This window comes from Colletotrichum tamarilloi, assembly GCF_030869305.1.
Source record: "Colletotrichum tamarilloi strain Tom-12 chromosome Unknown Scaffold_291.1, whole genome shotgun sequence".
Classification (NCBI taxonomy): Eukaryota; Fungi; Ascomycota; class Sordariomycetes; order Glomerellales; family Glomerellaceae; genus Colletotrichum; species Colletotrichum tamarilloi.
The window spans coordinates 1-12,561 of NW_026849674.1; the positions used below are offsets into that span (position 1 = coordinate 1).

General features: G+C 51.2%; 3 protein-coding genes across 3 annotated transcripts; 2 read left to right on the top strand and 1 right to left on the bottom strand.

Annotated features, from left to right (window-relative positions):
* Positions 1-26: 26 nt before the first annotated feature.
* CTAM01_16952 (SET domain-containing protein) lies at positions 27-1,116 on the bottom strand (the record flags this gene model as incomplete). Its single annotated transcript, XM_060532944.1, has 3 exons — positions 27-293; positions 582-625; positions 882-1,116. Coding segments are annotated over 3 exons (546 nt in total), but the record flags the coding sequence as incomplete, so codon positions are not given.
* Positions 1,117-4,155: 3,039 nt separating this feature from the next.
* CTAM01_16953 (uncharacterized protein) lies at positions 4,156-5,648 on the top strand (the record flags this gene model as incomplete). The annotated part of the gene is made up of 3 exons (XM_060532945.1): positions 4,156-4,701; positions 4,753-5,422; positions 5,482-5,648. The coding sequence occupies 3 exons, from the start codon at positions 4,156-4,158 to the stop codon at positions 5,646-5,648; spliced, it is 1,383 nt and encodes a 460-aa protein (XP_060372477.1).
* Positions 5,649-10,078: 4,430 nt separating this feature from the next.
* On the top strand, positions 10,079-10,343 carry CTAM01_16954 (uncharacterized protein; the record flags this gene model as incomplete). The annotated part of the gene is made up of 2 exons (XM_060532946.1): positions 10,079-10,175; positions 10,225-10,343. The coding sequence occupies 2 exons, from the start codon at positions 10,079-10,081 to the stop codon at positions 10,341-10,343; spliced, it is 216 nt and encodes a 71-aa protein (XP_060372478.1).
* Positions 10,344-12,561: the final 2,218 nt, after the last annotated feature.

Below are 12,561 nucleotides of genomic sequence, written 5' to 3' on the forward strand. Positions count from 1 at the left end.
GTGATTTCCCGGCAAAAAATGTTACCGCGATTGAAAATCCCTTCGATCTCAATATCAGACAGCGTGCCCTCTGCTGACGACGCCTGGAGCTTGTCGAAACCCAGCTGCTCAGGAAAGTAAATCTTGAAAGCATCATTACTGCTTCCCGTTCCCGCCTTTGCCGCCGTTGCCACGAGCTGCCACTGTTCAAGTAAATTTTGGGAATCGAAGCTCATACAGCCGTGAATCCGCTCCCAGATGTTGACGACAAATCTGTCAATGGAGGACTGCTGCGGGATGATGACGATGTTTGACTGAATGTTTACGGGATGAGGAAAACCGTTAGTAAACTGCGTGTGCCGTTGACTTTCCGGGTGCTCTTCTTCCACATCCGCAGTTTTCCTATCTGATCGCAGCGCTGAGACCCCCCATCTCTGAAATGAGGCATTGGCTCCAGTCCCAGTTGATAATTGCGGCAGCCCTTGATGTGATGTCCTTTGCGCTCGGATAGAAGGCCAGCCAACGCCGTCCATTACCGATTGGGTGCCAAAGGTGGATAGTGTTGGCTGCCCGATGGTGTTTCCTTTCCTCGCATTACCCACACTCAGCCTGTTATTTTCGCTTTGTGAAATTATGCTAGATAAGTCTAAGATTTTCTGTATATCGGTGGTGATGGTTAGCATAAGTCCCTCTCGTACTTTGTCAGCTACCCCCTCCCCACTCATGTGGCACATTTACGGAGGAGCCGTGAAGTAGACCGAGCAGTGACATTCGAAGCCAACTTATCCACCACTCCTTCTGTCTGAAATGCTCATTCCGCATCATGGTGATTATTGCCGTTGTAGATTAATCGCACAGGCAGAAAACGAAGGCTGAACGGTTGCCAAACAACCCGCGAAAACAGGGGCTCCAGCCCTCGTTGATTAGAATGGATATGCAACATACCGAAATCATGGGTGTGCAGGATGTTTGACGCGGCATTCCCTGCTCGCCGTCCTGGATAAGAGTTTCAAATCGAAGCACCGGTTTCACTAGGTTCCCGAATGAATGATCCCCCAGGATTCCCGCGAGCAGGTCTACAATCACGCGGCAAAGATCCTGTTGCAGAGTGTCCATACGTTGCTCCTGGGGGGTCATGATCCAATGTTGGTGGGAATCAGTCGGCGATAGAGAGAATGAGAGAGAGAGAAATAATCAGAAGAAGGATGTAACGAAGCTTGTATATATCTTTATCACATGGCTTATTACTGAGTGTCGTAGCGGGCCTCCGAGCGAGTAACGCCACCTGATTCCACGTTCCTGGTCTTCTTTGCACGGAAGGTCGGTTCAATCGTGCCGAACAAGGTAGGCCGAGCGTAGTCTAACATCTGAATACGCTATGGCATTAATTGATGGCCACTGCTTTCTGGTGGAGGGAGGGCAGAAAACCCGGCCATCATAATTTACGACCGCGTGGCGATGTGGGAATTTGATTTTCCCCTCCCTCCGAGAGGTAGACGCGGACGTAGTCAGAATCTAGTCCGTTGAACGCCAGCTTAGAATGGTGCGACACGAATTGTTGATGCGCAGATAGAGCCAAATTGCTGGGTGGAGATTCTGAAGTAGAGAAGGGGCGGTGGTGGAGCTGGGTAGAAAGATCCTCCTCTTACACTTTTCGTCGCTTATTTAAGTTTCAGTGATCCCGCCACAGCCACAGTTGCAGAAGGCCCGAAAAATGGGGTTGACTTAACCCGTTTCTGGCGGATGCCGCTGTCGATGCTGCAAAAGCATGTCCAAAGGATAGGGTAGTCAGTAGAAGAACAAGCGTCGTACAATTGAAGTTCACCTGGCGTCGGCTAGCCGACGTCCCCCTTGTCCCGGTTAGGTTACTCGGAAACAGCCAGTCTGGGCCCTGCTGAATCGGAACGTCAAAGTGGTATCATTAACTCACCTTGCTCACTTATTTTAGCTTTTCCTACCCTGATCTAGAATTTCTGCAAAGCTTAAGGAACGGGTCGGAAGCCAGCGCTTCCAAATGATCGCTGGAGATCGAGTAAGTCAATTTCTCGTACTTTAGCTGACACACTTAGTGGCAGACTTCCAGACTACGCCGGCTCGTTTTATTGTGATGTATACCGGATAAATACTCGTGGGAGCCAGCGACGCCGGCAGATATCCCTTTGACCATGACAAACATTAGTACCTAAGCGCTACGGACCACGAGAATCGTCCATAGAATGAGCAAAGATGGCTGCAAGGGATCGCAAACGTGCCCTGCCGCTCCAACGCGCAAGATCCGACCAACAGAGATGCCTGCTTCATACTCAGCAATTCGCCCATCTTCAGTTGCTGTCTTTGAAGTTTCTCCGCGCAAGCGAGAGCGCTATTTGGCAATTGCAATGCTGCTGCGTGATTGAGGCGAGCAAGTAGACAAGCACTGGCCAAAACTACCAACCGATTCGACACAGGGCATCTTTCGGAGATTTTGTTGTGACAACTAGAACCACGTCTTCCATAAACCGTCAGAATATATTGACCGGGATCAGGAATCCATGTCATTGCCCCAAGCACATGGTCTGGGGGTATGAACCAAGCCCCACCGATATCGTCCTCATTTGTTGCCCTCCAGTATTCTGGCCAAGCGACGCTGTTCTAAGAAAAGTTTTAAGAATCGTTTTCAGTGTCGGCTTATTTTGTTGACACGCACCCATGATATTGCAGGCGGATGCGTGAATGCTCTGGTCTGGCAATTCCTATCTGTTAATCTGGACCCTGACTGATTATATTTAGCTTCCGTCGTTCCTCCTTCCGAGGTAGTAGATTATTCTTATTAAGCCGGAAGAGGTACGCGGGTTCTTTATAGAAATGAGTAATTCCAAGTCATCACGACGAATGAGGTAGTCAACTTTCCCACCCAATCCAAGTATGGGTTAGACCCTCAGTTGATGCATCATTTGCGTCGCGATTTACTTGTGCCTTCCAGCTTCTCTGCTATTAGACCGGGCCGACTAGGAGGACTTCGTCTTCGTCGCTTCCCCCTACTGAATCGTCGGTGGCCTCGGCTAACATCAAGGAAGACGGCGAGATAAGCAAAAACGGAACGGTGACGTTCCGATTGCGAGTCTCCAAAGGAGTCGAATCCGGTCGCGTCTCGAGGGAAGTGGATGGGGTTTACTTCGAAAATGCCCTGTTCAGGGTTGTGTTGTGCACGACGACGATCGGATAGGCAAAATAGAATTCCTTGATGTACTGTATCGAATGTAGGCGTGCAACTGGCGCATTTAATATTCACATCAGTCGTTGTTCGTTTCTAGGCGAGAAATAGGTACGCGGACAAAGGTAAACCCAACATTCAAGCATGCGTCTTTAGTATTCCAAAAAAAAAAAAAAAAAAAAAATCAATATCCCATCGGGTGCGGATGGACAGCACTTTCGCCAAGACCACGAAATACCCACTTTTACCCATTTTTTCCCCGCGTTGAAAGGGGTACTTGACGATACGTCACTTATCCCTCTGTTCTTTTGCCTATTATCACCACTGTCATTACCATTTCGAATGATGCTGTGATGTCTTCTGGTGATTCTGATACCTCTATCGCGTCTAACGCTTCTGTCACTTCCGTGCGCAGCTGTATAATAGTTGAGGTCCACCCAGAAGACCTTATTGCTGCCTGCAATGCAGACTGTACGCCAGAACGCTGTGACGCAGCAACAGTGCGGCCCCACGAACCTCCAGCTACCGAGCATGGCCTTCCGGGTTCCTTTCGGCCCTTTGACGTACCGGCCCGGGCCCAAGAGGTACGGGGGCTGCCGGCAAGCCCGCTTGACCTATTCATGCAGTACGTTCCACAGGGCCTCGTTGAGCAGTGGGCCCAGTGGACGAATGCAGCGCCGTTATCCAGGGAGGGCCCTAGGGCTAGACGGGCTAGAATATATGAGTGGAGGAAGACTTCGACAGACGAGATCTATCTTTTCTTAGGGATCCTATTATATATAGGGATCCATAGAGAATCTAGATTATCAACCTACTGGTCAACCCAGCAGCAGAGAGAGGATCCTATCCACCTATTTACACGGTTTATGTCCCGGGACCGTTTCCAACTGCTACTCCAGCGACTAAGGATATTCAACTCTGCGGAATTCCAGCCTGAGAAGCGCCCACAGCCCAGCCGGGGCCGGGGCCAGACCCAAGATCAAATGCCAGATGTATACCGGAAGGTCAACCAGTGGTCAGCTCACATCCAAGAGACTGGGGATTCCCTTTATGAACCTGGTTCCGACCTCACAGTTGACGAGGCTATGGTCCGATTTACTGGTCGATCTCTTGAGACGACAACGATCCCAACAAAACCTATCCCAACTGGCTATAAGATCTGGATCCTTGCCCAGTCTGGCTGCTGTATACGGTGGCTGTGGCACGTACATGGAAAGGGCCCATACGCATTAGTCCCCCAGGCCCGGCCAGCCGGGGCAGCTGCTGGAAAGCTGGCTCTGTTGACACCAACGCAGCGGGTAGTAACTACGCTTGTTTCCCTACTGCCAGCTGCAACCTACCACGTATTTCTTGACAACCTCTTCGCCTCTATACGTCTCTTTCGTACCCTACGGAAGCAACAGGTTGGAGCTTCTGGTACTTGCCGGAAGGATAGTGGGATAGACAAGATCCTCGTTGCTGAGAAAGAGACTGAAGGACGGGGTATCCCATGGGGGGATATACACTGTATCCCTACTTTAGATGGGGAGGTAGGCTGCCAGCCCGCTCAGCCCCGCCGAACCCAGCTGACTAGGAAACAGGTCAACCAATTCACATGGAAGGATAATGCCCTCGTACTCTTCCTGTCAACTGTCTTCCAGGACGGGCAGGAAGTTATCCGCAGCCGCCGTCGCCCGGCTGGGGACACCGCTGCTAAGAAGGCCGCCCGGCAAGTCTTCGGCCCGGATGTCCGCAAAGACCTTCCAGTCCCTAGGGCGATTGATGAGTATAATCACAAGATGAATGGGGTTGACGTGAGTGACCAGATGAGGTCCTATTATCAGTATAACCACCCTGTTCGTCGAGGGGGCTGGCAGTCGATTGCCTGGAATTTCCTACTGGAAGTGGTAGTTGTGAATAGCTTCCTACTGCAGCTCTGGGGCAGCCCTAGGTGGAAAAAGGTGAAAACCCACTACCAATGGCGGCAGTTGCTGGCTGCCCAGCTTATTCAACGGTTTGGACCATTGGCAGGCGGGCGAAGACTATCACGGCCTGGACGGGCTACAGACAAGAGGAATACTTCTATTCCATGGGAACAGCATAGGAAGGGATCAAGGAAGGTATCTTCACCTTGCACCTATTGTGGTAGTAGGAAGGTTTTAAAGGAGATATCTGGGAATACCATCACTCGGCAACGACGGCAGACAACTCGAAAGGGTTGCTTGGATTGCAATGTACCATTATGTATTAATAAAGATTGCTGGTACCTCTGGCATACCCAAAATCTGTAGGAAACAGAGGTCCTGCATCCCTATTGGTTCACTTTATAGATTTACAAGCTCTTATTGGCTCTACCCCGCCCTTGGCGAAAGTGCTGTCCATCCGCACCCGATGGGATAGAAAAGGGAGGCTAAACGGGATGAAGAGCCAATTAAAGATAGCGCTTGGAAGTGCAGCTGAGAAATCACTTTCTCCCTTGATCGCAACATCACCCTAGCGTCAATTCCTGATACCTCCTTGCTTTCTCCGCTGATGAGGCCTCTAAGGAAGTGCCTGGAGTTATTGATGGTTCGCCCGAACCAAAACGATCGTTTTCTTCTTTGGCTATCATGGGAATAGAATCATTATCCGCTAATCGAATTCGGTGCAAGACGGAAAGTGGCCGATGACCGAGTAAACCCTTGGAGTGCGTGCTAACGTCTCAGATGGTATGTACAAGTGTTCATTGTGTATCGAGTACTCCGTCTACCCCTCCTGGTCCTCGAGCTCAATAACTCTAAAGTACGGTTCAGGTGGTAGGAGTAAGTTGTGCTGTTGACGTACAGTAATTCTTTGGCACCATATACAGACCGCCACATAGTTAGCTGTATCGGAGCCTGCAATCCGGAGCCGAAGGTGGATTCCTTGGGGTAGGCCGCAAGGCAGCTCGCTAGTCCCGCTATTGTATGTCATCCTGTCTCCTCGTTTTCAATGTAAATTGAAGGACCCAGCCATTACTAGACGTTTGTAGAGGCCTGTTGAACACATTGCAGCTTTCCACAATTTGGAAATGCATGGAGAAGAAGAGATAGTATGTACACAGTATTGTGCTTCTCGTACTGAGCATGCCGTCATAGGCCTTGAGTGCTATCGGTGGCAAGGTGGGGCCGTCAGCGATGGTTTAGTCGCGATGGCCTCCAGCTTTGCTTTTGGATCGAGTCACCTATTTTCGGCCTTCACATTATTACAATTAAGCCTAGACCAGGACATGCCCAGGACGTCCATTGACAACGGCGAACAGGCTCGGAAGCCTAAGGACACTACTCCGGAGGACTCTTGCGTAAACATACACAAAGCCCCAAGCTAGTTAAGAGGGATGCGTTTCCGTACGTTTACGAGCGGTGCCAGCTTCTGCTTGGAGACTTAGCTGCACGACGCGCTGAGCTGAAACACGTTGTCGACATGACTGCCATAGAGAATCACAATTCATCAGATGGTTTGAAGCGATGCACATTAGGGAATGCCTTTGGGGGATGCCTTTGGGGGATGCCTTTGGGGGATGCCTTTGGGGGATGCCTTTGGGGGATGCCTTTGGGGGATGCCTTTGGGGGATGCCTTTGGGGGATGCCTTTAGGGGCTGCGCTTTAGGGGATGCATTTGGGGGCTGCGCTTTAGGGGATGCATTTGAGGGATGCGCTTTAGGGGATGCATTTGAGGGATGCCTTTGGGGGATGCCTTTAGGGGATGCATTTGGGGGCTGCGCTTTGGGGGATGCATTTGAGGGATGCCTTTGGGGGATGACAGTCTGGGGCTGCGCTTTGAGGGATACAATAACCATGTTGACCAGTATCACCACCATCACTGCCGTTCTTAACATTTTCCAATACGAATACTCGAAGTCCGGTGCTTTTTTGACAAATGTTTGCCTTAGGCATTAAGGGGTCAAAACGACGGAAATAGCAACACAAAGCAGCATGTCTTCCTTGAGGGATACCAATACGGCACCATCGACCAATCGGCGGCGCTTAGCAGGCAGGCTGAAGTCTCTGTGATTGGATGAACCTAAGCGCCGTGAGGAATCAGGCAGACAAGGGAACGAGTGAGCCATCACTGGCATAGAGGTTGATCTGCACTCAGCCTTCTATTTATTGTCTCTGTCTTCCAGAGGCGGCATCAGACCCTTCCCGTTTATGTACGAAAATTCGTGCCTACTCCCTGTGCGGAACGCTTGTGGTTTGCAAAACCACCGTAGCCATGCCGTTAAAGAAGGAATGCGACGAGCTGAAAGACGGTTTGGATATGCTTCCCGTCCTTCTCAAGCGAGTTCAGGCAATCCTGGATTTCTTGCAGCACTCGTCAAATGACCGCTCGCTTCTGTCGGATTCCCCACTACAAAACACTATTTTTTGCTCCCTATCCAGAGTCGAAAGCGAGGTCAAGTTTCTTGACGAAACCGTTCGGCGACATCTCCACTGCATCAGTCAGCCTGGTCGATTGTCGAGCGTCAGTCCAGTCTATGAACCCTCATCGACCCAAAATTCTTCTCTAGGTCCCAACGCTGGCAAGCTTGTTGAGGCGCAAGCATGCGTCCTGTCCGTTTGCCTACCGTCTAGTTCCTCCATCGTCACCTGCAGGGAAGAAGCGTTTAGTGCACCTCTGAATTCGACATCGCTCGCAGAGACCAATACAAGTCTGACTGGAGTCGATCGTGCCACTGTCAGAGGATGCCGAGCCGACCCTGCATCCCGTAATGTGTGTTTCGTTGATTTAACAATAGAGCACAGCCCCAGGTATGGGGCCGAACCGAATGCAGCGTCTTTTATCGACGTCGGCCCCGATCACAACCCCGACCCTGCCGCCGAACCAAGAACCAGCCATGGGTCTTTCTCGAGGTCCATCGTGAAATTGATTGATAAAGCAGTCGAGCATGTCCACGTTGGTTGGCTGTCATGTCGCGACCAAGCTCATTTCAGACAAAGGCTGGATCAATTTTGTCCAGGACGGTATGTTGATGACGTTCTTCTTCTTGCCATTCTTCAATCAGTTTGTGGCACTTCTACACTTCACACCATAGACCCATTGCTTGTGCGGTTCTCGGAGCCGTTCTTGCCCTCGGGAGCCTCTGCGTTCGCCAAAGGGTTTGACGGTGTGGTACTGCCAATCAACGTCAACGCGGCAGATCAAATGTCAGATTACAATAGAAATCATTGGGTACTCGCAATTGTCAACTGGAAAACAGAGACATTCGACGGCTTTGGAATGCAACCAACTGCTTTTTCTCGATGGAGCGTAAGGATCGATGAATATGTCTCGGAACTTCGCGGCGCTGTCATCCAACTGGACAAAAGATCTCACTAAGTAGGTATCGCTCAGGTCATTCTTGGAGTGTCATGTTTTCACTCACATCAACCAGCTGGGACCATACTGGGAGGACTCATGCTGCGCTTTCCTCTGCGCTTACGCTCTTGAACGGTATTTGGGTCGAGCACCTCATCGTCAGGAACGATGGCCCACGGGTCCTGCCTTGAGAAAGCATTACCTGCGCAAACTACTCAATCAATGGGAGCTGCCCGCCGGCCGTCGTACCAAAGGGCCGCGGCATTCGGGACTTGGTGGCGGACCAAGCTCTGGATGACTGCGGATTCGTTGGCAAACATGCGCTGCGTTAGAAGGAGCCGCCGTGACATCTGCAACGTAGAGAATTCCCCGAACTTGAAACCAGCAGTAGTCAGCTTCAGGGTGGCTGGGAGGGGTACGCAAGGGAGCCGTGAGACAATCCGCAGCTAGCCAATCGAAACTGTCGGCAGGGTTGCCCTGGAACATGTACGGACGCACCAAAGTCGTCGACATCGCAGGAAATGTTTCACTAGCCGCCCGCCTTTCCGCTTTTCTCCGATGTGAAAGAAGGCCGCAAATTTTGGCTTTCCAAGGATGGCTTTGGGGTTTCCGGAGACTGGAATCTGCTTGTTGATTTTGATAATAACCCTGAGTGAGACTACTGTTTTGAAACAGACTAGACCATTGTTGGCAGGGTGTGTTCATAGAAGCGGGTCGCATGCTATCAAGCTGTGGCAACGGTTCTGTACTTTCGTCATGTCCCTTTCCTTTGCGCGTACGCGAATCTGCAAGAATCTCGTTGTACGTACTTCGCAGCCCGGTTCCAAAAATACCTTGAATGAAGGTCATCCCTCTGAGTCTCTCCGCTGCAGGGATTGCAAACGGTGAACTGGATCTGTTTCCTCAAAGCTGCAGGTATTCCAGAATCTTCCCGAAACTTCTTAATACACTTTCAAAGGTAAAAAGCAGATTCGTGTTTCTGCAGCCCGAGTACCTCGATTCCAGAACAGATTCGATTCCAGAACAGATCCAATTCTGGAATCGCTAGTACTTCCGCCAGGTACCCCGATTCCAGAAGATCCAATTCTAGAATCGCTAGTACTTCCGCCAGGCCTCGATTCCAGAACAGATTCGATTCCAGAACAGATCCAATTCTGGAATCGCTAGTACTTCCGCCAAGTACCTCGATTCTGTTTCCTGTCTCCATAAGCATTCCAGAATCGTAGTACACCCATGGCTTGCTGGACTGAAGGTACATCATAGACGTATCGTGGGTCTAGAAGACCGAGTTTGAGAGAGTGATTTCGCTGGCTCCAGTTCTGGATTGGATACTCAGCAGGGGTCCGAAGTGATTGAGATGCCTCGAGCAAAAGCTAGGAGTAAATCTGGAGGAGAGAGAGAACAACAGAGAACCGATGGGCTCCACTTGTGTCTGTGTACCTACTCTATCTATCGCTGGTCCAATGAAGAAGGGCGAGAACCCGCATCGGCCCCGCAAATTAGAACTCAATCAAAACACCTAGTCACCCTTCCGATTTCCGGTGGCTGTTGCCCTCTTTGCCCTTGCGGCCTGTCAAGTTCATCATGCACAAGGCGCGAAGGCCATGCAATATGGTTGAGCACACCGCAGCAACTACGTCGGGCTTTGGACAACAGTCACCTAAGGAATCGAACGACGATGATGTAGTCTATATAGGCACCTTCAAAGGTTTGCAGCGCCTTGCGACGTATCTACATAACTAACAAGAGTAGTAAAGGACACTTGCTGGCCGACCCACACGACTTGAAGAAGAACGGAAAGAAGTCGGCTACCCCGTCGAGACCAAGCAGCATCGACGAAGCTGGGCCCTGTACTGACACGTCGTCGAAGAACTGATACAGCGTCTGCGCCAAAGATGGCCGCTGACATGACCTACAAATACATCAGGCTTGGAGAAGCGAAGGATTCTGCCGGGTCGACTCGAGCTGTGTATGGGTTTTTCGATCGCGCAGGCAGCTTCCGTCGCCATGCAGACATCGGGCAGTATGCCATTCCAGTGGATCTGGGAACCAGCTCGGGCGGTGCTCTTGTTACCCGTGAACAAGTAGAGTATTTCTCACGCTTCCGAGGATTAACACATCGACAAGTCCGGAAAGAGTTTCATTACCAGCTGGGGAGGAAACTTTGTTCACAAACAGCTGATGGGGAGATATAGCTAAGCGATGCGGCTATGAGATATCCCTGTGAAGGGCTGCCGGCAGTCATACATCAGTAGGGGAAGCAAAGCAATATCCAAACTGACTTTGGTGAGAGGGGCTAGCGTAGCAGGACGCCGGTAGAATGCTGCGGCGGTACGGTCAGGTAGTCGTACGGAAACGCATCTGGGAACGGAGACAGTCAGCTCGTTACTAATGAGCTTGCTGCGCTGCTTCTTCGTGGCTCCTTGTGTACAGATTGATACAGACGAGCCAAAGTTCGTTTGTGAAAGTTGCTTACATCGTCATGGTGTTATTCAGGGACATGGAAGTATTGAGGAGCTGTGGGAGTTACTAGTCACGGCCGGTTTGCCTCGATTGTGGCTCAGGTGTTCACATGCGTTCCAAGTTCACCGTCAAGGCCTCTGATTATTCCTACGTCGCGCCGCGCAGATTAGCACTCAAACGGCAAGGGAACTTTCAAAAATTCTTAGCCTCGCTGAAACTCCTCCTTGATGAATGCACAGCCGGCGCGGGATACTAGAACCCATCTTCGCAACACTAGTATAGTACAGGACAACAATGACCAACCCAAAGCGCCTCGGACGTGACGTCCAGAATACACGCAGCTTCAGTCTTGGCCAACGCATAGCTGATGCACTTGGTGATAATGGCGACGGCGAAATCACGACGTCATACCTCGCCAGGTCGGAGATCTGTATCGCGGAGCACTCATGTTGGAAGTAGTCTTTCGGCCTTCCTGCATCACCCCGAAGGGCAGGCCTTGACGACCATGAATAAAGATCTCCTCAGGCTGAGCCGCCCACCGGCAACCACATCGAGGACAAACTGCCTAAGTGACAGCTGCCCGCTGGCTATCACCGAGTTGGCAACCGACCAGCGAGCAGCCACCGGCAGGGTGAGGGCCACCAGACAAAAGAGTCACGGGATCATGCGGCCACACGGCAGGCAGATTCAACGGTCACACTTGATTCCACGAATCCAAGAACGCGGCGGGTTAGACTGCAGATCATTCAAGGGGGAATCAATTGTGATGAGCGCTATGTAGACATCAATCTTGACGACGAAAATGGGCCTAATCGATTCGAAAGAGTCATTCAACAATTAATGGTACAATACCGGGTACTATCTTTCTCACCGATGGGCTACCCGCTGTTGGCGGGAAAATGCTACGGAGAAATTGTGCGAAAAGGCCGCGACTGCCTTTACCTCACGGATGATAAGCGGGGGAAAATTCCGGTTTAGGAATGATGTATAGATTGACATAATCAAGTTTACGCCATCGATAATTCAGCGTCCGAGCTTGTGCGTGAAGGTTCCAAGAAACTTCTCAGGCCATCCGTCACTGTTGTCCTCATGCCGTCCATGCGCGTCCTCGTGCCTTCCAAACTTGTCCTCAGGCCGTCCGAGCCTGCACCGTTGTCCAGTGACGTCCCAGTCGCGTCCTCATGGACATCCAGATTTGTCCCCAGGCCGTCCGAGCTTGTAAACCATTGTCCACTGACGTCCCTGGCACGTCCTCGCACCGTCCGAACTTGTCCTCAGGCCATCCGACCCTGGCTATCTTTAGTAGGAATGTAGCTGACTCTACAAAGAGCGAGGCTGAGAGCCGCCGCGACCAAGCCGTCTCTGGCATTTCAACCTTGTAGTGCCGTCCACTGCATGCAACGGAAGGGGAAATGCTCCACCGTTTCTGCCGCTTGTTCGCAGGCGCGTTGCGCCAAGGCAGTTGCACCGATCTGGTGCAGGTACCAATTTAGCCTCGCCATTCCGGTGCGCAGTTGCGCTGGAATGCTGGCTGCTTTTCAGGTCAGTCCGTCATACAGCTTGCTTGCTTGGTTTCCCAGTAGAACTACTGCACCGATCTTGTTCGCATATGCTGCTGCGTTGTCGGGCTA